The 27,764-nt window shown below is 38.5% G+C and overlaps 1 protein-coding gene across 1 annotated transcript in view; it reads right to left on the minus strand.

The window, feature by feature from the left end:
- Window positions 1–27,764, minus strand: part of LOC128666901 (growth arrest-specific protein 7-like) — a 580,973-nt gene that overhangs the window by 357,275 nt on the left and 195,934 nt on the right. Inside the window, exon 2 of the mRNA XM_053721716.1 lies at window positions 13,554–13,674. Coding sequence (XP_053577691.1) covers window positions 13,554–13,665 — 112 coding nt within the window. The 5' untranslated portion in view covers window positions 13,666–13,674. The remainder of the gene's footprint in view (window positions 1–13,553; window positions 13,675–27,764) is intronic.

A 27,764-nucleotide genomic window follows, 5' to 3' on the forward strand; every position in this document is an offset into this window, starting at 1 on the left:
TCATTTTTTTTTTCATATTATACTTAATGTTTGTACATGAAAAATACACATTCCCCATAAAAAAGGCAACGACATACATTATCACAATATCATCAATAAAATTTAACATTTCATAACTGCATGACAAGCTTGTGATGATATTTTTAATCCCAAATGACTCCCGGACTCTCTGTGCAGCCACGGTTCCCATGCATTTTAGATAACAGTCATATTCAATCATACATATTTTATAAGTACCATTCTTTTCATCTAATACATTTGTTAATATAAAATGTTAATATCAAATCCCATGCTGTATAAAGTCAAGACCCAATAATTAACAAATAGATCTAAAGATATATCACCCTTCTATATGGCAAAGCATCTTATGTAGGCTAGGCTAGGGTAGTTGGCACATTACAGACAATAATATTTTTGTTTTAATAATTTATATAATTTACTTCTTTAAACTTTCCTGTAGTGGTGATACACAACAAGGGCTATACTGTAGGTATGGCACACAACAAGGGCTATATTGTAGGTATGACATACAACAAGGGCTATGCTGTAGGTGTGGCACACAATAAGGGATATACTGTAGGTATGGCACACAACAAAGGATATGCTGTAGGTATGGCACACAACAAGGGATTTACTGTAGGTATGACACACAACAAGGGCTATGCTGTAGCTATGGCACACAACAAGGGCTATACTGTAGGTGTGGCACACAATAAGGGATATACTGTAGGTATGCCACACAACAAAGGATATGCTGTAGGTATGGCACACAACAAGGGCTATACTGTAGGCATGACACACAACAAGGGCTATGCTGTAGGTATGGCACACAACAAGGGCTATACTCTAGGTGTGGCACACAACAAGGGCTATACTGTAGGTATGGCACACAAGGGCTATACTGTAGGTATGGCACACAACAAGGGCTATACTGTAGGTGTGGCACACAACAAGGGCTATACTGTAGGTATGGCACACAACAAGGGCTATACTGTAGGTATGGCACACAACAAGGGCTATGCTGTAGGTATGGCACACAACAAAGGATATGCTGTAGGTATGGCACACAACAAGGGATATACTGGAGGTATGGCACACAACAAGGGCTATGCTGTAGGTATCTCACACAATAAGGGATATACTGTAGGTATGGCACACACCAAAGGATATACAGTACTGTAGGTATGGCACACAACAAGGGCTATATTGTTGGTGTGTCACTCAAAAAGGGCTTTACTGTAGGTGTGGCACACAACAAGGGCTATGCTGTAGGTATGGCACACAACAAGGGCTATACTGTAGGTATGGAACAAACAATTGCTATACTGTAGGTATGGCACACAATAAGGGCTATGCTGTATGTGTGGCACACAACAAGGGCTATACTGTAGGTATGGCACACAACAAGGGCTATGCTGCAGGTATAGTACACAACAAGGGCTATACTGTAGATGTGGCACACAACAAGGGATATGCTGTAGGTATAGCGCACAACAAGGGCTATACTGTAGGTATGGCACACAACAAGGGCTATGCTATAGGTATGGCACACAACAAGGGCTATGCTGTAGGTATAGCACACAACAAGGTATATGCTGTAGGTATGGCACACAACAAGGGCTATACTGTAGGTATGGAACACAACAAGGGATATACTGTAGGTATGACACACAAAAATAGATATACTGTGGGTATGGCACACAACAAGAGATATACTGTAGGTATGGCACACAACAAGGGATATGCTGTAGGTATGGCACACAACAAGGGCTATACTGTAGGTATGGCACAAAACAAGGGCTATACTGTAGGTATGGCACAAAACAAGGGCTATACTATAGGTATGGCACACAACAAAGGCTATGCTGTAGGTATGGCACACAACAATTGATTAACTGTAGATTTGGCACACAACAAGGGATATACTATAAGTATGGCACACAACAAGGGCTATGCTATAGGTAGAGCATACAACAAGGGCTGTACTGTAGGTATGGCACACAACAAGGGATATACTCTAGGTATGGCACACAATAAAGGATATACTGTAGGTATGGGACACAATAAGGGATATACTGTAGGTATGGCACACAACACGGTTATACTGTAGGTATGGCACACAACAAGGGGTATACTGTAGGTATAGCACAGAACAAGGGATATGCTGTAGGTATGGCACACAACAAGGGATATACTGTAGGTATGGCTATACTGTAGGTATGGCACACAACAAGGGGTATACTGTAGGTATGGCACAGAACAAGGGATATGTTGTAGGTATAGCACACAACAAGGGATATACTGTAGGTATGGCACACAACATGGGATATACTGTAGTTATGGCACAAAACAAGCACTATACTAAAGGTATGGCACACAACAAGGGCTATGCTGTAGGTATGGCAGACAACAAGTGATATACTGTAGGTTTGGCACGCAACAAGGGATATACTATAGGTATGGCACACAACAAGGGCTATACTGTAGGCATGGCACACAATAAGGGCTATGCTATAGGTATAGCATACAACAAGGGCTATACTGTAGGTATGGCATACAACAAGGGATATACTGTAGGTATTACACACAATAAGGGATATAATGTAGGTATGGGACACAATAAGGGATATACTGTAGGTTTGGCACACAACAAGGGATATGCTGTAGGTATAGCACACAACAAGATATATACTGTAGGTATGGCACACAACAAGGGCTATACTGTAGGTATGGCAGACAACAAGGGATATGCTGCAGGTATGGCACACAACAAGGGCTATACTGTAGGTATGGCACACAACAAGGGCTATACTGTAGGTATGGCACACAACAAGGGCTATAATGTAGGTATGGCACACAACAAGGGCTATACTTTAGGTATGGCACACAACAAGGGATATGCTGTAGGTATAGCACACAACAAGGAATATACTGTAGGTATGGCACGCAACAAGGGCTATACTGTAGGTATGACACACAACACGGAATATACTGTAGGTAACAATAAAACACAGCACAATAGGATGAACAAAGAATCCGATTGACCAAATAGTAAAACGCTTAACAAAGGTTTTTATACCAGAGTCTGTCCATTCATACCAAGTAAATGATCTATGAATAAGGCTCTCTGCCGAAACGCGTAAGATCGCTTCCAGAGCCCATTGTTCACTACGAGGTGGTTTGCTGTTATTGTTTTAACAGCCCCTTGTGGAATAAATAAAGATTGAACTTTTTTACGGATACTTATGGTCCCTTCGTTCTTTTGCTCTCATATACTGTAGGTATGACACACAACAAGGTATATACTGTAGGTATGGCACACAACAAGGGATATACTGTAGGTATGGCACACAATAAGGAATATACTGTATGTATGTCACACAACAAGGGCTATGCTGCTGGTATGGCACACAACAAGGGCTATACTGTAGGTATGGCACACAACAATGGATATACTGTAGTTATAGCACACAACAAGGGATATACTGTAGGTGTGGCACACAACAAAGGATATACTATAGATATGGCACACAACAAGTGATATACTGTAGGTATGGCACACAACAAGGGATATTCTGTAGGTGTGGCACACAACAAGGGCTATACTATAGGTATGACACACAATAGATATGCTGTAGGTATGGCACACAACAAGGGCTATACTGTATGTATGGCACACAACAAGGGATATATGGTAGGTGTGGCACACAACAAGGGATATACTGTTAGTATGGCACACAAGGGCTATGCTATAGGTAGTTATGGTACACAACAAGGGCTATGCTGTAGGTATGCCACACAGCAAGGGATATACTGTATGTATGGCACACAAAAAGGGCAGCGCTGTAGGTATGACACACAACAAGGGCTATGCTGTAGGTATGGCACACAACAAGGGCTATGCTGTAGGTATGGCACATAACAAAGGCTATGCTGTAGTAATGACACACAACAAGGGCTATGCTTTAGGTATGGCACACAACAAGGGATATACTGTAGGTATGGCACATAACAAAGGCTATGCTGTAGTAATGACACACAACAAGGGCTATGCTTTAGGTATGGCACACAACAAGGGATATACTGTAGGTATGGTACACAACAAGGGATATACTGTAGGTGTGGCACACAACAAGAGATATACTGTAGGTATGGAAAACAAGGGCATGGATGTAGGTATGGCGCACAACAAGGGATATACTGTAGGTATGGAAAACAAGGGCATGGATGTAGGTATGGCACACAACAAGGGATATACTATAGGTATGGCACACAACAAGAGATATACTGTAGGTGTGGCACATCAAGGGATATACTATAGGTATGGCACACAACAAGGGCAGGGCTGTAGGTATGGCACACAACAAGCGCACTACCTAGAAGAAAAAATATGTGTATATAAAACACACATACAAAATCTACGTACCGGGGGTGCTAAAAAAGCTATATAAGTGTAGTAGCTGAGAAATAAATTAATATATATGGTGTGTATTAAGGAGCCTAAATATTGCAAAGGCAAAAATCAAATGTGATCAAATCTAAATAAAATATTAATTTAATAATACACATAATAAAAGCGTCCTGTCACTTCTGGACTTGCTCGGCAGGTCCAGAAGTGACAGGATGCTGTGTAAGGCACATTGAGAAGTACCGCTCACCACAGGAGAGATTTCCGAGAGAGGAGGACATACACATTCGGTGTAAGTACCTAAAAGCACCTGTTGTGTGTTACTTTTCATACTTGTGACCAGGATCTCCTGTCTCACTGTAGGATCCTTTGGCCGTTTGGATGTTTTAATGATCGTATCTTCCAACTGAGGAATCCGGATCATATTTGTATACCTCATTCTGGAGAAGGTTTCTATATTGCTGCTTTTGAGAGAAGTCTCTCTAAACTGGACATACTAGCTGTCCTTCATATTTAGCAGCAAACTCATTGTGCAATTTGCGTTCTATGCATTTGATCTGTATTTCATGTGTATGTAATCTTATGCTCTGTATTTCATGTAGTGTTTTTAACTTTATTTCTTTTTGCTTTTATTATGTGTATAATTAAATTAATATTTTATTTAGATTTAATCACATTTGATTTGTGCCTTTGCATATTACTCACCATATATATATTCATTTCTCAGCTACTACACTTATATAGCTTTTTTAACGCCCGGTACGTAGATTTTGTATGTGTGTTTTATATAAACATATTTTTTCTTCCAGGTAGTGCGCATTTCTGTGAGATTTTTTGGGGATAGTCTCTTTTTCCAGGGGCTTTTATAAGAATAGTAGCTCCATAAGTGCAGTGAATCTGATACTCTCTGTTTTGTCTACAATGGCACACAACAAGGACAGAGCTGTAGGTATGGCACAAAACAAGGGATATACTGTAGGTATGGCACACAATAAGGACAGGGCTGTAGCTATGGCACACAACAAGGGATATACTGTAGATATTATTATTATTATTATTATTATCGGTTATTTGTAGAGCGCCAACAGATTCCGCAGCGCTATAAACAAAGGGGGAGTACAACAAAACAATTATAGGGTAGAGGGCCCTGCCAATAGTTGCACTGTTGTAGTCAGCTCTTAAGAAGGTGATCTACTAACAGCTGGACTATTAGGCTTACATGCTAAGAGGGTTCAGGGGATTGCAGTGGAGGAGAGGAACTGGTATTAGGAAAGGTTAGCGTAGGTTGTATGCGTCCCTGAACAGAAGAGTCTTTAGGGAGCACTTGAAGCTTTTAAAACTAGAAGAGAGTCTTGTGGAGCGAGGCAGAGAGTTCCATAAGATGGGAGCCAGTCTGGAGAAGTCCTGTAAACGGGAGTGTGATGAGGTGACAAGAGAGGAGGAGAGTAGGAGGTCATGAGCAGAGCGAAGGGGACGGGAGGGAGAGTATCTGGAGACAAGGTCGGAGATGTAGGGGGGAGCAGTGCAGTTGAGGGCTTTGTATGTCAGAGTGAGAGTTTTGTGTTTGATCCTAGAGGCAAGAGGAAGCCAGTGAAGGGATTGGCAGAGAGGCGCAGCAGATGAAGAGTGACGTGTAAGGAAGATGAGTCTGGCAGAGGCATTCATTATGGATTGTAAAGGAGCTAGGCGGCAGGTGGGGAGACCAGAGAGGACAGAGTTGCAGTAATCAAGGCGGGAAAGAATGAGAGAGTGGATTAAAATCTTAGTTGTGTCTTGTGTAAGGAAGTGTCTAATTTTAGAGATGTTTTTAAGGTGGAAGCGGCAGGCTTTAGCCAATGACTGAATGTGAGGAGTGAAGGAAAGATCTGAGTCGAATGTGATCCCGAGACATCGGGCATGCGGGGTAGGGGTAATGATGGAGTTGTCGACAGTTATAGAGATATTGGGGGTGGAGATTTTGGAAGAAGGGGGGAAAATGAGGAGCTCAGTTTTGGAGAGATTTAGCTTGAGGTAGTGAGAGGACATCCAGGAAGAGATGTGAGAAAGACAGTTAGTGACACGGGTGAGCAAGGAAGGAGATAGTTCTGGTGCAGAGAAGTAGATTTGGGTGTCATCGGCGTACAAATGATATTGGAAACCGTGGGACTTAATTAGGGAACCTAGTGATGATGTGTAGATTGAGAAGAGAAGGGGACCGAGGACGGAGCCTTGTGGTACTCCGACAGAAAGTGGTGATGGGGCGGAGGAGGCCCCAGCGAAGGCTACACTGAAGGTACGGTTTGACAGATAGGAAGAGAGCCACGAAAGGGCTGTGTCACAGATGCCGAAGGATTGGAGGGTTTGGAGCAGAAGAGGATGGTCGACAGTGTCAAAGGCTGCGGACAGATCAAGAAGGATAAGCAGAGAGAAGTGGCCTTTTGATTTAGCTGTAAGTAGGTCGTTGGTGACCTTAACAATAGCTGTCTCTGTGGAGTGATAGGGACGAAATCCAGATTGCAGCGGGTCAAGAAGGGAGTTTAACATAAGGAAATGGGATAGGCATGCATATACTAGTTTTTCGAGAAGCTTAGAAGCAAGAGGGAGGAGGGAAATTGGGCGGTAGTTGGATGGGGAGGTAGGATCAAGGGAAGGTTTTTTGAGGATAGGTGTGACCAGCGCATGTTTCATTGATGAGGGAAATGTACCAGTGCTGAGGGAGAGGTTGAAAGTGTGTGTTAGTATAGGGGTAAGGGTAGCAGAGAGAGAGGGGAGCAGCTGTGAGGGGATAGGGTCAAGGGGACAGGTAGTGAGGTGAGAGCGTAGTATAAGTGCTGAAACTTCGTCCTCAGTAACAGGGGAGAATGAACTAAGTTTCAGGTTATGAGGGTTGTGGGTGAGTGGGAGTATTTGAGGGGGGGAGAGAATGGAATTGTGTTGGGAGCTGATTTCATGTCTGATGGAGTCAATTTTGTTAATGAAGTGACTGGCAAAGTCGTGGGCTGACAGAGAAGTTGTATTAGGAAGTGGGGGAGGGCGGAAGAGAGTATTGAAAGTGGAGAACAGACGAACAGACGTTTTGGGTTTGAAGAAAGATTAGAGATAAGAGTAGAGAAGTAGTGTTGCTTGTGGAGATTAAGGGCAGAGTAGTAGGAGTTCAAGATGAATTTGTAATGAAGAAAATCAGCTGAACACCGAGATTTTCTCCAATGCCGTTCAGCAGTACGGGAACATCTGCGTAGGTACCGTCTCAGAGGAGTATGCCAGGGCTGGGGATGAGTGTGTGATTTCCTAACAGTGGTAAGGGGGGCGAGATTGTCAAGGACGGATATAAGGGTGGAATTATAGTGGCAGATAGATTGTTCAGGGCAGGAAAAGGTGGAGAAGGATGAGAGGAGTGGTTGAAGGGAATTAGCGAGTTGTTGCTGATCTAAAGACCTAATGCTTCTGTGAAGTTTGGTGTGAGGAGTAGAAGGTGGGGGAGTTGTAGGAAGGGATGATATGTTGCAGGTAAGGAGGTGGTGGTCAGAAAGAGGAAAAGGGGAGTTTGAGAAGTTTGAGAGAGTGCATCGATAGCTGAAGATCAGGTCAAGGGAGTGACCGTCTTTGTGAGTGGGAGAATCAGTCCATTGTGACAGACCGAAAGAGGAAGTGAGTTGCAGAAGTTGTTTAGCAGATGAGGCAGTGGGATTGTTAAGGGGGATGTTGAAGTCGCCAAGAATGAGGGCAGGGGTGTCTGAGGAAAGGAAGTAGGGTAGCCAGGCAGACAAGTGATCTAGAAATTGAGTTGTGGAGCCAGGGGGTCGGTATATGACTGCAACACGTACAGAGAGAGGGGAGAATAAGCGAATTATGTGGGTTTCGAAGGAGGGAAAAGTGAGGGAAGAGATAGGGTGTATTTGTTGAAAGGTGCAACGAGAGGAAAGTAAAATACCTACACCACCTCCTTGTCTATTACCAGACCTAGGAGTGTGGCTGAAGTGGAGACCCCCATGTGACAGAGCAGCAGTGGATGCTGTGTCTAGGGGAGAGAGCCAGGTTTCTGTTAGGGCCAGAAGGTTGAGGGAGCGGGAGATGAAGAGGTCATGTATAGAAGTGAGTTTGTTGCAGACAGAGTGAGAGTTCCAGAGTGCACAGGTGAAAGGGGTAGTGGCTTTAGATGCAAGAGGAATGTGAGACAGGTGTGCAGAGTTTTGTTTTCTGAGTCTGTGGGATGGTACACATGAATGTGCATGGCTTGTCAGTGGTTGGGGACCGGGATTAGGGGAGATGTCACCAGCAGTAAGTAGAAGCAAGAAGGAGAGTGACATGAGATGAGATACAGATTTGCAGTAGTGAGACTGCTTTTGAGATGAGCTGCAGGGGGTAGAAAGAGTGTTTAGGAATAGGTAAAGTTCATGAGTAGAAAAGTAAGGTGAGTTTAAGAGAGATGGGCTAATGAACAGTGCAGGTGGAGAGGGAGAAGGAGTAATTGAATAGTGTAGTTTGTTATAGAGACAAAGGGTAGCAAAAAGGAATATGAATATATTGAGCATTTTTACAGAATTGGGAACCAGTTAAAAACGTAAGACACAGAATTACTGTAACAATTGCATAAGGGAACAAAAGGTATATGAAACATAATATAATAAAAGTACTGTGTATTCTATGGGGTTAAGGGAATGGAAGGATGTAGATATGGCACACAACAAGGGCTATGCTGTAGGTATGGCATACAACATGAGATATACTGTAGTTATGGTACACAACAAGGGCTATGCTGTAGGTATGGTACACAACAAGGCATATACTGTAAGTATGGCACACAACAAGAGATATGCTGTAGGTATGGCACACAACAAGGGATATACTTTAGGTATGGCACACAACAAGGGCTATGCTGTAGGTATGGGACACAACAAGGGATATATTGTAGGTATCACATCCATCAAGAGATTTACTGTAGGTATGGCATGCAACAAGGGCAGGGCTGTAGGTATGGCACACAACAAGGAATATACTGTAGGTATGGCACACAACAAGAGATATGCTGTAGATATGGCACACAACAAAGGATATGCTGTAGGTATGGCACACGACAAGGGATATGCTTTAGGTATGGCACACAACAAGGGATATACTGTAGGTATGGCACACAACAAGAGATATGCTGTAGGTATGACACACAACACGGAATATACTGTAGGTATGGCACACAACAAGGGATATACTGTAGGTATGGCACACAACAAGGAATATACTGTAGGTATGGCACACAACAAGAGATATGCTGTAGGTATGGCACACAACAAGGCATATACTGTAGGTATGGCACACACCGTGGGATAAACTGTAGGTATGGCACACAACAGGAGATATACTGTAGGTATGACACACAACAAGAAATAAACTGTAGGTATGGCACACAAAAAGAGATATACTGTAGGTATCGCCCACAACAAGGGATATATTGTAGGTATTGCATGCAACAAGGGATATTCTGTAGGTATGGCACACAACAAAGGATATGCTGTAGGTATGGCACATGACAAGGGATATGCTGTAGGTATGGCACACAACAAGGGATATACTGTAGGTATGGCACACAACAAGGAATATACTGTAGGTATGGCACACAACAAGAGATATGCTGTAGGTATGGCACACAACAAGGCATATACTGTAGGTATGGCACACACCGTGGGATAAACTGTAGGTATGGCACACAACAAGGGATATACTGTAGGTATGACACACAACAAGAAATAAACTGTAGGTATGGCACACAAAAAGAGATATACTGTAGGTATAGCACACAACAAGATATATACTGTAGGTATGGCCCACAACAAGGGATATATTGTAGGTATTGCATGCAACAAGGGATATACTGTAGGTATGGCACACAACAAGGAATATACTGTAGGTATGGCACACAACAAGAGATATGCTGTAGGTATGGCACACAACAAGGCATATACTGTAGGTATGGCACACACCGTGGGATAAACTGTAGGTATGGCACACAACAAGAGATAAACTGTAGGTATGACACACAACAAGAAATAAACTGTAGGTATGGCACACAACAAGGGATATACTGTAGGTATGACACACAACAAGAAATAAACTGTAGGTATGGCACACAAAAAGAGATATACTGTAGGTATAGCACACAACAAGATATGTACTGTAGGTATGGCCCACAACAAGGGATATATTGTAGGTATAGCACACAACAAGATATATACTGTAGGTATAGCCCACAACAAGGGATATACTGTAGGTATAGCACACAACAAGATATATACTGTAGGTATGGCACACAACAAGATATATACTGTAGGTATGGCCCACAACAAGGGATATACTGTAGGTATAGCACACAACAAGATATGTACTGTAGGTATAGCACACAACAAGATATATACTGTAGGTATGGCACACAACAAGATATATACTGTAGGTATGGCCCACAACAAGGGATATACTGTAGGTATAGCACACAACAAGATATAAACTGTAGGTATGGCCCACAACAAGGGATATACTGTTGGTATGGTACACAACAAGGGCCGGGCTGCAGGGGTGTCACTCAACAAGTGCTGGATATTAGAAGGTGGCACTCAAAGGCTTGGCTGCATGTGTGACACACAGCAAGTACTGGATTGCAGGGATGGCACACGTCAAGGGATGGGGGTTGCAGAGATGGCACACAACAAGGGCTGGGCTGCAGGGGTTGCACACAACAAGAGTCAGCTGCACATGATTCTCTGGATACATATGGTTGTCACATGAGCCGCTAGATATATTTGATATAAAATGATGTTTGATTATCTCACAAGATATTTGTTCCACAGTAAAACATGGGACATTTTTTAAAATACATAAATATGTATTGTATTTGTCTGTCTACACTGATATCTGATATTATCTTTCAGAACATTTTTTCCCTTTCCTCCAGAAAAAAATACTGTGTACACCCATGTCAGACTTACTGATTATAGATTTCATTGGAAGGATTTAACCCCTTAAGGACCAGGCATTTCAGGCAAAAACTTCCCCAAAAAAACAGAGCATTTTTAGCATTTTTGCCATCACTATATTTAAACAGATATAGAGCATTTTTTAAATTTGCCTATCAAAAAAAATATATATTTTTTAGTAGACAACACAAAGTATTGATCTAGGCCCATTTTAGTATATTTCATGCCACCATTTCACTGCTAAATGCGATCAAATAAAAAAAATTTTAGGTTTCTCACTGAAATTATTTACAAACCACTTGTGCAATTATGGTACAAATGGTTGTAAGTGCTTCTCTAGGATCCCCTTTGTTCAGAAATAACAGACATATATGGCTTTGGCATTGCTTTTTGGTAATTAGAAGGCCGCTAAATGCCGCTGTGCACCACACTTGTATTATGCCCAGCACTGATTAGGTAGCTTGTAGGGTTAACTTTAGCTTTAGTGTAGAGATTAGCCTCCCACCTGACACAGCCTACCCCCTGATCCCTCCCTGACCCTCCTCAAACAGCTCTCTTCCCTCCCCCACCTCACAATTGTCACTGCCATCTTAATAGGCTGACCATATTGCCGCTTTAAGAAGCAACACATGAAAAATACATATGTGAGGGTTCTTATACAAAACCATTTCTTTAAACAGCCCTGAAAACAGCCCTGACATATGTATTTTTCATATGTGTCCCTTTTTAAAGCGGCAATATGGTCAGACTACATCTTAAGTACTGGCAGAAGGTAATTTTTGTTGTGGATGTGTTGATCCCCCCTTAGCCCCCAATCTCCCTGATCCCCCCCCCCCAAAAAAAGCTCTCTAACCCTCCCCCTCTACCTATTTGCCACCATCTTGGGTACTGGCAGCTGTCTTCCAGTACCCAGTTTGCTGCAAAAAAGGCAAAAATTGTTTTTAAAAATTTAAGCACCCATTTTTTTTCTGTAGTGTAGCTGCCCCCTCTCAATAACCTCTGCCCCTCCCAGATTACTTCACCCCAACGGATCCCACAGATGATTGATACCCTTTATTGCCTCTCCTTCCCCCTCACTGTGACTCATCACTGGCACTTTTTTTTTCTCCCTTGAACGCCTGTAGCATGACGTAGCTGTCCCACCCGCTCCCGTCCTCCTCTCAACCCCCTACAGCGATGGGCCACCTACCCGCCTCCCTCCTTACCCTCCCACCCACCAACAAATGGCACCACAGCTGTCTGTCGGTATCTCTATTATGAGCAAGATCGCTGCAGAAAGAACCCCAGGACTGCAGTGATGTACAGGGTACGTCGCTGGACCCAAAAGGGACACTGAACCCAAATGTTTTCTTTCACGATTCAGATAGAGAATGCAATTTTAAGCAACTTTCTAATTTACTCCTATTATCAATTCTTCTTCATTCTCTTGCTATCTTTATTTGAAAAAGAAAGTCCAGAACCCTGGACAGCACTTGTTTATTGGTGGGTGAATTTATCCTCAAATCAGCAAGGACAACCCAGGTTGTTCATAAAAAATGGGCTGGCATTTAAACTTACATTCTTGCTTTTTTTGTATAGCGGTATTTTAGGTTGTGATTGAACACAAACTTAAAGGTCCAGTAAATACAGTAGATTTGTATAATCAACAAATGCATGATAAAAAAGACAATGCAATAGCAATCAGTCTGAACTTCAAATGAAAAGTAGATTTTTTTTTCTGACAAATTTTAAAGTTATGTCTATTTCCACTCCCCCTGTATCATGTGACAGCCATCAGCCAATCATAAATATATATACGTATAGTCTGCATTCTTGCACATGCTCAGTATGAGCTGGTGACTCAAAAAGTGTAATTATAAAAAGACTGTGCACATTTTGTTAATGGAAGTAAATTGGAAAGTTGTTTAAAATTGCCTGCTCTATCTGAATAATGAAGTTTAATTTTGACTTGAGTGTCCCTTTAATTTAACACTTGAAAACCGAGCACAATGTGTGCTAAAATATTTTGGCTTTGTTAAGATGCGTTGATTACATTTTTTAACCATGAACTTGTAATACTAATTCTGGGTTATTCTTAACACGAGACAGAGCGCAAGATAACTATTACAATCCACTTGTAATCTGGCCCTAAATGCTTTATTATCACTTCCATATTAAACTCAGATTTAGGCGAATTTTAACATTACAACACGGTAAGGACTTACCATTAGTAATGGTGTTAACGTAGTACCTGCGGCCCTGAGGAGACATATAGCAGTGCCAGTCCTGAGGAAGACTCCCCTGTGTTGTGTCTTCAATTCTCTGGGGATTCATCATGCCAGGTTTCTGCAATTATAAATAAAAATATACATTTTTTACCACAGAACAAATGTAAACAATACAAATAATCCTAGGAAATAAAATTATTTTGTCTTGCACATCCTCCCAAACCAAATATTTCTAAACTCTCACTGGTTTCAATTCATTATAATAGTTGTCGTCTTCTGGATTCCTTTTGTACAATGATATACTGCATGGGGGAAAAGTTCCAGTATGCACAAAGATGACGGCTGTGTGCACTGCGCTTTTGCAGCCATGACAGGAATCTAGTAAGAAACGGTCCTCATATATAATTTACTTGTTTACCTAACAACTCAGACAGCCGTTATGGACAATAATTTAGCACAATAGTTAACTAATTATTATTATTATTTTGTTTTGTTTTAAATATTAAAGCAACATATATTAACAATCAAAGTCCGTTTTTATTCAACTTGCATTTTACTTCTATTATCAAATTTGCTTTGTTGTCTTGATATCCTTTGTTGAAGAGTAAATCTAGGAAGGCTGATAGGAGCGTGCAGTTTTCTTTACCAGTCTATGGCAGCAGTGTTTGCAACTATGTAAAACATTACTTTAAACAATGTTGCACTACTGCCAAGTGGCTAAATACACGTGTTGCTCCTGAGCTCACATAGGATTACTCTTTAAGTGGGATACAAAGAAAGAGAACTAAGCAAATTTGATAAGTAAATTGTTCAAAACGTCATGATTTATCAATCAATCTAAGTTTATTTTGACTTTACTGCACCTTTCAGTGAGATTTCATTTGATGCAATATTTAAAGGGCACTAAAGTCAAAATTAAACTTTCATGATTCAGATTAAGTGTGCAATTTAAAAATACTTTCCAAAATATACATCCATTATCAAAATGTGCACATTTTTTTATATTCACACTTTCTGAGGCTCCAGCTCCTAATGAGCATGTGAAAAAGTGCACATCATATACATATATGCACTTTGTGATTGGCTGGTGGCTGTCACAAGATAAAGGGGGAGGGAACATTTGATTAACTTTGAAATAAGCTCATTTCAAATACAAACTAAGGCTATTGCAATGTCTTTTTAATGTGAATCTATTAATTATTCATATCAGCTGTATTTAGTGGTCCTTTTAATTAATAGACTAGAGAATGGCATTTTTAACAAGTTTCCAATGTACTTCCATTTTTAATTCTGCTAAGTTCTCTTGGTATTCTTTGCTAAAAAATAATCCTAAGTGAGCTCAGGAGCGTTCACGTGCCATCTGGCAGTATTGTTTGCAACATTATTTAGAGCAATGTTATACACAGCTGCAAATGCTGTTCTCATAGACTGCTAAAGACACATGCACGCTCCTAAGCTCCTATCAGCTTGACTAGGTTTGCTTTTCAACAAAGGCTAACAAGAGAACAAAGCACATTTGATAGAAGTAAATTGAATCATACTCCTGCATACCGCATTTTTTAGGGGTTAAAGCAACTAGGTATTTTTTAGATCAAGATACCAATTTTTCTGAAGAAACTAAGATATTAATTTGTGAAATAATTGAGTTCCTTTTGCAACATAATTATTGTATGTTTGACAGTGAATTTTATTTACAGGTTTGTGGCACCGCCATGGGTGCAAAATTTGCGCCCTCTTTCGCCAACCTCTATGTAGGTTGGTGGGAGAATAATGTTATTTTCAGCGAAGAAAATCCATACATGAAATCCACTGTCGCATACATGCGTTATATAGATGATCTGTTGTTTATAGTTGATGAATCTGTAAATGTGACAGAATTTATAGAATTTTTGAATAACAACAATTTAAATTTAAAATTCATTGGTGAAAGTAACTGCAACACTGTTAATTTTCTTGATCTTACATTGACAGGCATGATTGACACAGAGAGCATAGTGACAGATACATTTCGTAAGCCAACTGCAGGTAACTCTATGTTGCACGCAAGATCTTGCCATCCACCCCATCTAATCAGGTCAATACCCAGGGCCCAGCTTTTGAGAGTCAGGAGAAACACAAATTCTGATGAACTCTTTGAGAAACAGGCATTAATGCTTAAAGACAGGCTCATTAAAAGAGGGTATAACAATAAACTTTTGGATAACAGTATCCAACAAGTTAGTGTTAATACTCAGCAGGACCTATTGATGAAACAAAAGAAAGACAACAGGGATTTCAAAGATTTCCCTGTTGTATTTTCTACAGAATACTCTAACCAATATAACCAAGTATGTGGCATTTTAAAGAGAAATTTACATATCTTACAACAAGACGAGATATTAGGTGGGATTATAGACAAGTGCAAGTTTGTTCCTAGAAAGGCGCCTACCTTAGCCAATAAATTATCACCTAGCTTAGTGTCCTCTAAAAAACAGAAAAAAGGTACATGGCTGCATAAGAAAGGTACTTTTAAATGTGGCACTGGTCCATGTTCCACATGTGACATTATAGGCAGAGGGGAAACCTTTTCAAGCAATGTTACTAAAGAAAGCTATAATATTGGTTTTTATGCTAATTGTAGGAGTCATTATGTTGTGTACCTGTTAGAGTGCAATCTGTGTCACATGCAATACACAGGTCAGACCAGTAGAGAACTAAGATCTCGCATGAGAGAACACATTTATGATACTAAAATGTATAATAAAAGTTCTGCAATTGCACGGCACCATTTCACGATGCATATGACGAATAAATTTAATATGACAGTGAAAGTCATAGATAAAATTTATCCACCTACCAGAGGGGGAAACAGGAATAAAATGTTACTCAAACAAGAAATGTTTTGGATATATAAATTAAGAACAGTAACCCCTGAAGGTTTAAATAAAGAATGGGATATGAGTCTATTTATAGACTAATATCTATCCATCAGAGATATTTCATCATATTATATCATGCCATATGGATTAATCCCTTATTATTTATATAAAGACAACTTAAATGTCATTACTAACCATGTTCAGCATTATGTGATATGATTACAAAAATAACAAATTCTTTTTTAAACAACATGTTAATTAATGCAGTGTTCACATGTTGCAAACGTACTAGGTTAGTTACAGGCATCAAAACAAGGTTTTCCATATCTAGGGTGTCCTTAGTATATTGATGTTACTATTTTTGCATTTAAACTCCTCATGCATTTGATATATAAAGTTTCTTAAGATGAAAAGAACGGAATTATGATGGGGTAACCAAAATCATACATTTTCACATTCATATCATCTGATGTTTTGCAACTTCATGCATACATATTGTTAAACGATTATGTTTTGTGTTAACATGCTTTTAATTCACTGTTTTTTTTACTTTTTTGTAAATCGCCTGATTGGACACTGTGCCTTTAAATAGGCCATGTCCGGTCTAAGCAATTATCCCTATGACTAAGTACTCAGTTGGAGTACGAAACGCGTAAGGGGTTAATTCCCTGATCCTACCTCACTTTTTAAACCTATGGAATAAAGTTTGGATTTTTTATCATAGTTGGTGTCCCACGAGTGCTGCTTTTTTCTTCTATTTTAAATTGAATCATAAACATTTGATTTTGACTTTACTGTCCGTTTAAATTGTGAGCTTTTCCTTCCAGCTATGTGATGCCCGTGTTTCATATCAGTTGGCAAAGGAGGATATGCTCGGCAGTCAGGAAAACTCAGAGGTATTTCTAAAATAATTTTATATAATAACAATATTAAGATATGCAAGATCCAGCAGCCATTTTATTCCCATTTCGATATTATGAAGAAAAAAAAATATTATTTCAGTTTTATTTTAATACAAGCAAGGGGCAATCATTTTCTAGTTGACAGTTTCCCTGAATTACTGCCTAAACCACCTACCATGTCTCTCAAAGGGATAGTAAAGTCCAAATTAAACTTTCATGATTCAGATAGGCCATGTCATTTTAAACAACTTTCTAATTTACTTTTATCATCAAATTTGCTTTGTTCTTGTGGTATTCTTATTTGAAAGCTAAACCTAGGCAGGCTCATATGCTAATTTCTAAGCCCTTGAAGGCCACCTCTTATCTCAGTGCATTTTACAGTTTTTCACAACTAGAGGGTTTTAGTTCATGTGTGTCATATAGATAACATTGTGCTCAGTCCTGCTGGTTGATAGGAGTGGTGCATTTGCAGAGTAGGTTTTGGTCTGTACATGAACATCACCCTCTAAGGCCCTATTAGAATATCAGCCCTTTTTTACTTCTGGATCTAAGATGTTTGTACTTATAAATACAAAACAAATGTCACAATAAGTTTAGTAAAGACCCCTCACAAAGACTACAAAATAGTCAGCATTGTGACAGGAAAGGCAGAGGGCATGACTGGATACTCGATGTCCCGAATTAGTTAGGATGATGCAGCATAATTCAGGACATAAGAAGATTGATGTAGAAGGACATGAAACCTAAAAATATTCTTTGATTATTCAGTTAGAACATGTAATTTAAAAAGAAAACTCTCCAATTGACTTCTATTATCTAATTTGCATTGAACTCTTAACATCCTTTGTTGAAAAGCATACCTAGGAAGGCTCAGGAATATCAACGCACTACTGAGAGCTAGCTGCTGATTGGTGGCTGCACATATATGCCTCTTGTTATTGGCTAAACAGATGTGATTAATTATCTCCCAGTAGTGTGCACTGCTGTTTCTTCAACAAAGGATACCAAGAGAATGAAGCAAATTTGATAATATAAATGTATCAGAAAGTTGTTTAAAATTGTATGCTCTATTATAATTGTTAATGCATGACAGTATACATCTGAACTATTAAGAGCTATAAGGATAAAATAAGAAACATGAATTTATTAACCCCTTGACTGCCAAAGAGCATTCCAGTGCAAACGTATCTATTTTTTAGATTGCCAAAAGGTAGTTCCTGTTTTCAGAAAGTTCATAAGTTTGGTCTTTTTAGTTTTTAAAAGTATAAATTTAATGGAATTAGCCATTTGGTTCTGTACACATCCACAGAGGAATTTATTGTTTAGTGTTCAAAAATTATTCATTTTAAACAAACAGGATAAAACAGTCAAACGGATGAAGGAAAAAATCACTCGCACGTATTAAATAAAATGGCGACCGGCCAGGCAAAATATTTGTAATCTTGGCCCGCAGACTGTGTCCAACTTTTTGTCATACCACAATTCATTGGTAATAATTGTTTGCATTATTTTGTGTTATTAATCCAGTCTATATCTGCTCATAAGACAAAAACATATTTGAAGGGATAAAGAAACTCAAAAGTATTTCCCAAATAGTCTACTTTGTTTGCTATTTTCTAAAAAAAAATGGTGTAGATAAAAAAACAAAGAAACAAACAATAGGATTAATACATTCGTACATATTTTGTGGCCCCATATTTATGTTAGAAGAACACTACATTGTGCTACGGATTTGTGCTGCACAACTATAGATTTAAATAGATAATGGTTTACGGTTGCATTTCTGAGCTCAACTATTGGCTCTAGATTTTTCTTCTTGTGATATAGCAGTTAAATATAGTTAGATACATGAAAAACAAACATATGTTTATTAAAACAGACATTTCAATTTATCACTTTTCTCAAATTAACTTCATTCTTTTGGTATCCTTTTTTAAAAGAATACCTATAAAGGTTTAGGAGCAGCAATGCACTACTGAGAGCTATCGGGTTATTGGTGGCTGCACACATATGCCTCTTGTCATTGGCTCATCCAATGTGTTCAGCTAGCTCCCAGTAGCACATTGCTACTCTGGAACTGCCAATCCATTTTCAAGGGTTAAACATTCAAACAAATTGAATAAAGGCAGATTAGAACATACCCTTTTACCATTCTTATGTCCCCTTAAAGCCACATTGTACACTAGATATTCCTTTGCATAAATGTTTTTAGATGATTCATTTATATATCCCATCTGGTAGTGTTTTTGTAACAATTTATAGCTTTGCTTATTTTTTAATAACATTGTGCTGATTTTCAGACTCCTAACCAAGCCCCAAACTATCAGATGTAGACTCAAGTCTACAGAGATCTGCTTGCTTCTGTTAGTGTAATGGGATTTTTCTTTTGCATATATTATGCATATATTATGTATTAATATTGTTTTTGGATTTTATTGTACCCTATTGTATTAATGCAATGTTTTGTGTACCCAGGACATACTTGAAAATGAGAGAAATTTCAACGTATCCTTCCTGGTAAAATATTTTATAAATAAATTATGCAGGGGAGGAGGGGAATAGTCTGCTATTCCTTGCTTTCTCAGACCCTTTCAATTTGTGTCCCAGACTAACCTCATCAACATTGCTAAACTGGGTGCTTCTAAGTAAGTTTTTAAAAGGTTTTATACTGGATTTTAGATCAGTATTTGTGCATATTATACTTTATAGTAGTCCCTATTACATGCAGTTATGTGAAATTTGATGTACACTGTCCCTTTAAGGCCTAACATCACTTTCTGTTACATAATCATTTGAAATAAAAATAAACAGTTTTATCTTAAACTTCTTTTATGAAAAAAAATGATATATTTTTACTATATTTATCGTTTGATATTCTTAGAATTGTTTCACAGGCACAACCCTTTGCAGTTGTTTGCTAGACAGTTTGTGATAACGTCTCTGAGAGCAATGTGGTTAAATAATTTAGTACTCGATTGCCTGAAGGACTTTAAAGAGTAAAAAGTGTTGCAGGAATCTCCAACACAAACAAATCTACTTTTACCCATAACTTAGCCGAAAAGTCAATACAATCCTCTCATTCAGGGAACATTACAATGAAGTATTGTCTGTATTCTAAATACATTCCTAACATATCACTAATGGATTGCCAGGAAATGTATGACTGAGTTGTCCTATATCCAGCAGACACCTACACAGAGAACCTGCTCGCTTGGTTTCTCGATTGCAAGCATTTATTTTATTCTACGGACGATAACAAGGGAATTCAGACACTCCAGTCTCTGAACTGCTACTAGTCTAAAAATAAAGTTTTATGTTTTAATTAAAAAGATAATAATAATAATAATTTTAAATAAATGTCCTGCTTTCATAGTTTTGCTTACTTTATTAAAGTTTGAAAAAGATGAACTTTTTTTTTTTCATTGCATGTCAATAAATAAATACATAAATAAAAACATATCTAATCAACATATATTTTGTCCTGCTGTAAGTTAGTTTTAACACAGATTTGCACATATACACAGTTATATTTATAAAGGCATTCACATACACACAGCAGTGATTTTTCCATGCAGCTGCCAGTTACACACAATCTTAGCGACTACTATGCTGCACAGATACCTGTTTTTTTTTTTGTTTGTTTTTTTACTGTAGCACTTACCTTTAGTGATTATTCTTAGGCAGCTTTGTCAATGTGTGGAAAAAGTGTGTAAAATATCAACTGTTGAAATCTTTTTTGGCAAGAACGAATTTGCAGAAGGAAATAGCTGAATATGAATCATAAATAATATGAAAGTTATCATGTTAATTGACAGGAAAGCCTGACAGTCAACTTCCTTGCTAAACCCAGCAAACAAGGCTTTTTTGCCAGCAAAAGTTCTGCTATTTCTTTTGAGGTATTTAAGTTAATATTTTGTTTTAGTTTAGGGGCACAAAAACACACACAAAAAATACAATTTTTCTGATTTACTTATATCATAAAATTAACTTTGTTCTCATGGTATTTTTTGTTGAAGAGATACCTAGGTATGTAACGTGCAAATGTTTGAAGCACTGTATGGCAGGAGCATTTACTGCCATCTAGTGCTCTTGCAAATTTATAACATTCTTGCAAACTGCTGCCATTTAGTGGTACAAGCGAGTGCACACTCCTCAGCTAATCCCCCCCCCCTGCTTTTGAACACAGAATAAATCAAGAATAAGAAACAAAACTTGATAATATAAGTAATTTGTTGAAAATAACATGATCTATCTGAATCATGAAAGAAAACATTTAGGTTTCATATCCATTTAATTGTGCATTCTCTCAGTAGCCTTTGTTGAAGGAGCAACAATGCACTACTGGGAGCTAGAGGAACACAATGGGTCAAACAATAACAAGAGGCATGTGCAGCCACCAATCACCAGCTAGTTCCCAGTACCGCATTGCTGCTCCTGAGCCTACCTAGGTATGTTTTAAATAAAAGCAAGCAAGAGAATGAAGCAAATTAAATTAAATGTACATTGGAAAGTTGTTTAAAATTAGATGCTCTGTCTGAATCACAAAAGAAAATAAAAATAAATGTATGTCCCTTTAAGTCTAAAAATTGTAGATTTTTCCAGAGCTGAAAACTGAAAGAGAACATGACAAATCTCACAAGGATAACCCTGCCACATATCTCCCTAATTTGCATTTTTATATCATTTCTGCTGCATACAAAAAATGGAAATTTTGTGAACACAATGACAGTGGCAAGTCTTAGCTTGTCCTGACACAAGGCTCCTCCAAATAGGTAAAGTGGTGGCTGGAGTTGTTACTCTTAGAACACTATTATGTACTATGTAATAGACATTTAAATAAAAAACGTTACTCCCCATGAAATGTAAAAGCATTGGAATGTATTTCATTATTTGCTTTGTCTGCTTTTCCTGTAATGTATCTCTGAAAACTGTGATTCATTTTTTCCCTCTTTCACTTTTTTAGATATTTCCAAATTCAGAGTCCTGTCCCTGTAACATTGTACAAGTGATTGATTGCTTTTTTAGTGTAGCTGCGCATACAATAATGTTATGAAAACACTACAAACAGATATTCTTTATGCAGATATTTAGTAGTATTGCAGCTTTTAAAAATAGTGATATATACAATGGATAGATGGATGAATGGTTATACGCATCTGCCTCTTGTTATTAACTTACTTCCAGTAGTTCATTGCTGACAATAACTTTGCAGCGATAAAGCACACAAGTAAAATTACAATAATGAATAATTAGTGCATTTTTTGTACTTTATAATCCCTTTAAACTTTCCCTACACAAGCCCAGGTGATTTAAAGGAACACGCTCTTATACGTTAGAGCATGTCATTTTAAGACTATCGACCCTACACTACTATGTGTTTAACACCCACAAAGGGGTTAAACACAGAGAAGAATTGCCACTTGGGAGCCATGTAGCACTGCTGGGGCCGAGCGTAAACTGACGCTGATCCAATCAGCAGCGCTGTTTGTACATATGAGTTGTGTGACTAGCGATGCTGATTGGGTCAACTGTGTTTTCTGCTCAGGACAAATTAAACTCCTCATAAAAAATGCATTGCAATGTATTTCACAAGTTATAATTAAACATTTTGGGACAGATTACAAGTGGAGTGCTAATTAACGGCGCATTCGAGCATTAACTGCGCTAGAAGAAAGCTTTTTGTGCTCATAGGGTTTTGAAGGTAATCTGTTTTCACGCAAAAAGCCGAACATAGAATATTGCATGCTCGATAACCTATTCCCCCATAGAAGTTAATGGAGAAAAAAAGTGGAAAAAAAACCTTACCCCCTACTCACGTGCACACCCGATAACATATTCTCATGTGCGCTAACCCAACATGAAAATATAAATATTAGCGCTGCGGAATCTGTTGGCGCTCTACAAATAACCGATAATAATAATTTTACATTTCAATGTTCTTCACATTGCAGAATATGTTCTATTTATTCATAAATAAATATTTCTACCTATATTTAATGGTATTTTGGTACAATATATATATATATATATATATATATATATATATATATATATATATATATATAGACCTATATATACTGTGTATATATATATATAACATATAGGTATAGATACAGTATATAGATATATATATAGGAATATCTATTTAAAAATACTTGTTGCTATGCTATGCTTGCTATGTGCAGAATATTGGAATGTGAAATATTAAGGTCAGGAGGCTCCATTCCTTTGCCCATTACACAGATAACCCCTTCACCCCTATTCCCCACTTCAACTTATCTAAACCTTATCTAAAATAAACACACAGGCACAGGACTTATGGCGAAATGTGGAAAGGTCACAATTTATTATTTATTGAATTTTGCCACCTTTAAGCTTTGTATTGCAAAATTCAGCCATAAATAAACTTTAAACACCAAACAATGCCACTGCATTAAAAACCAGAATTTTGGGAACCACGCCTAGGGGGGTGGACCCCCCCCCCCCCCGGCAGGGCAGTTGGAGAAGGGAGAATCCACGGCATAGCCCTCCCCTAGATAGACCACCGGATCACCCCTCAGGACTGAGTATGCCACGGGATCCTCCCACCCCCCATTCTGCCCCGCCACGTGCTGGACCCAAACTTCACCGCTTGTTGTGATTGTATCACCTAATTACAAAAACAGCTGCCGATTTTTATCCTCCAGCCAGCGTAGACCACCAGGTCACCTGCTGCCCTTCGGTTGCGCTGTATTCTTCCCCTTATTGAGGAACACGGACGGCCTTACTGCGACTCAACCAATTAGTCAACATCCTGCCCTTAGCCGTGCCGCTACTGTTCTCTTCACGTGACCTCTCCGATTATTGCATCGTGTTCTGCTGCTTCTAGGGTGGGAGAGTGGGAAACAAAGAAAAAAGGTTAGTGACTACTCCTTGCAGTCCCCTTTCTTCTTTCTCTGCCCCTTCCCTATCCATTCTCTTGACCAATGCCTGTTCTTTTGGCTCCAGCAGTCTTTTCCTCTTATCTTTGCTACAACCCATTATTGCATTATAGGGATATAATCACATCAGCCAGTTAAGGTGGCAGGTCATTGACCATGTAGGGCCACAAAGAAGTGGAATAGATAGGGAAAAAATACTCAAGCATTAAGAAATGCAATGGATACACAGATCAGATTAGAAACACTTAGACCTAAAGGCCTTAATAAAGATTACAATCTAACTGTATTTTTTAATATGGTATGATTTTTTTGTTATAAGCCTCTATAAATTAGATTGTATTCCTATAATGCAGGCTGCGACCCAGTATGTAAATACTTTGTACATTGTTGTATAAATATTTGATGACATATTAGCAATTGGGGATGAAAGTAAACAGCAGGGGGAGTCTATAAAAACTTTTTTCTTAGGTTGCAGGGCAGATACATAAAATTGACTGCAATTACCTCCAATATCCAGTAGATGGGAGCAGAGACTTAGAATGAAGCCTCTGGCGCCAAAATACCTTTAAAAGCTGTTAAAAAAACACTTCACAATATGTATGATTAAGGGGAGAACCCCGAAACGTTACTGTTCTGTTTTAATTTGCCCTTAATAAAGTGAACTTTTATATTGGAGTGCTTTGGACCATTGCATTATTGATTACCTGTTTGGGAGTTAAAAATCTTCAAAGAATGCAGCAGCACCACTTCTCATATAAAAAGTTCCTTTATTAAACACATAGTAGGAGCAGGTAAAATAGAACGACGTTTCGGGTGGTTATCCCTTAGTCATGTTCACATACTGTTTGTTAGACTTAATCACCTTTAAATAGCCATCAGTCAGGTGAGACCACACCTTTCACCTTAATTACTTAGATATACATTTTACTTAACCTCTATTGCCATCTAGTGGTCTAACCCATATCAAACATACAATTTTATTATATAAAAAAATATTTTTTAAAAAAAGAGAACAATCACATTTGTTGAAGAGCAGATATCAAAAATGTCAAAATTTAAAATTATAAAATTAAATACCAGAAATGGAATTGTATAAAGATAAAGATATTATACTTTACAGGAATATACTTAAATCAAGTTCTCTATTCATACCATTGGGGATTAAGCAATCTAATTTATTAATCCAAAATGCCTCACGTTTTTTGAGAAGCAGTTCTCTATTGCCGCCACGCCTAGGGCTCTGTATATGATCTATTATTTGAAATCTTAGTTGTGCAATAGAGTGACCTTTACTCAAAAAATGGTGGGCAACTGGGGCCTTTAAATCTCCTGTCCTAATATTTGATTTATGTTGAATTATTCTATCTCTCACCCTCTGGGTCGTCTCTCCGATATAAATTAACCCACACGGACATTTAATTAGATATATAACAAAATTAGCATTACAATTGTAGTAGCCCTTTATTTTAAATTTCTGTCCCGTAAGGGGGTGGATGAATATATCAGATTTTATCATGTTATTGCAACTGGAGCAATTAAGACAAGGAAAACAGCCATTATTCTCTGAAGTAATGTACCCCAATTTGGATTTCTTACTAGAACCCACGTCAGCCTTAACAATTTTGTCTTTTAAACTAGGAAGTCTAGTATAGGCTGGCATAGGTGGTTGGCGGAATGCTAGTACTTCAGGATTACACTCACTCAAAACATGCCAGTGTTTCCTAATGATCCTTTGTATTTCTGAACTGCAAGAATTGTATTCAGACACAAATACCATCCTATCAGGGTCCTTTCTCTTATTGGTATTTCCAATATTAACCCTTTCGTCAGGTAGTTGTATCACCTTATCAATCGTCTCCTGAATCAAATCAGGGGGATACCCACGTTGCACAAATCTAATGCCCATCTCCTGTAGTCTTTGCAAAGCCAGAGTTTTGTCTTTCACTATTCGCTTTACTCTTAACATTTGGCTGTAAGGCAAAGATCTCACCAAAGCAGGTGAATGGGCACTAGAGAAGTGCAGGAGGCTATTCCTATCAGTGTCCTTTCTAAATATATCTGTTTTTAGAAGGGAACCATCTTTATAGATTTTTGTATCAAGGAAGTTAATAGATTCTTCACTCCAAGACATTGTAAATTTAATGCATCTTGATGCCCTGTTCAATTCACTCACAAATTGTTGTAGGGATCCAACGTCACCCCACCAAATGCCAAATATGTCATCTATGTAACGCCACCAGGTGGCGCCACATAGAATGAAGAGCTCATTTTCATATACAAATTTCTCCTCGAAAATATTCATAAAAATATTGGCATAGGTTGGGGCGACGTTGGACCCCATAGCAGTTCCTTGTTTTTGTAAGAAATAACAATCCTCAAAAAGGAAATAATTGCAGTGCAGAATAATTTCCATTAACTCTATGATAAATTGCTGTTGCATAGCAGTGAACCTATTACTTTTACCAATAACATATCTGATAGAATCTAAACCACTGCTATGTGGTATGGACGTATAGAGGCTAACAATGTCCAAGCTATACAAGATGCATCTATCCATATTCCCTGGCAAACCTTCAATCTTAGATAAAAAATCATTAGTGTCTTTAATAAAAGACATAGCCTGAGCTACAAATGGTCTCAACAGTCTGTCAAGATATATGGATATATGTGTAAAAATAGAGTCAGAACCCGCCACTATGGGACGTCCAGGGGGGGTCCCTAGATCCTTATGAACCTTTGGGAGAGTGTAAAGTACTGGTATAGTGTATTCCTCTTTAATTAAATAATTTTTGGTTTCATTATCAATAATTCCATTCTGGAATGCTCTCTGAATGCATCTTTTTATGTCTACTGCAATTTTAGATGTGGGGTCTGAGGTTAATAGCATATATACATCAGTGTTAGCTAATTGAGATTTAATTTCACCAATATAATACCCCCTATCTAAAATAACTGTGGCACCGCCCTTATCAGCTTGCTTGCAAATCAATTCTTTATTATTGCAAATTGCTTGTAGGGCTTGACTATCTTTTTTAGACATATTAGGCAAAAATCGTAATTTCTTCTTACAACATTTTTTCTTAAGGTTATCTAAATCAGACTTAACCAATTTCATGAAAACATCAACACTTGAATCATAGCAAGTTGGAACAAATGCACTCTTATTTTTGAGTCCAAGACTCTTAATAGCTAAATCATCAGGGGTAGAAACATTTTTCAATTGACTTTTAAACCCATCATAAGCATTGGAAAAAAAGGATTTTAACTTAAGGTTTCTATTGAATTTGTAAAGGTCCTGATCTAATTTAAACCAATTGCAATGATCTTGTTTACAAAAAGAAAGTCCCTTCTCCAACACCTTGTATTGGGCATTTGAAAGTTCTACCTTAGAGATGTTCAGCACTAGTGTTTGTTCGCCCGGCGTGTCTTCCTTGGCGGTACCTGTGACACCTTGTTGTGGACTGGTTTTGCGGTGATGCCTCCTACCGCCCCGTCTCCTCCGACATCTGAATCCCCTGAGGTGGATTC

Source organism: Bombina bombina, chromosome 1 (assembly GCF_027579735.1).
Source record: "Bombina bombina isolate aBomBom1 chromosome 1, aBomBom1.pri, whole genome shotgun sequence".
Taxonomy (NCBI): domain Eukaryota; kingdom Metazoa; phylum Chordata; class Amphibia; order Anura; family Bombinatoridae; genus Bombina; species Bombina bombina.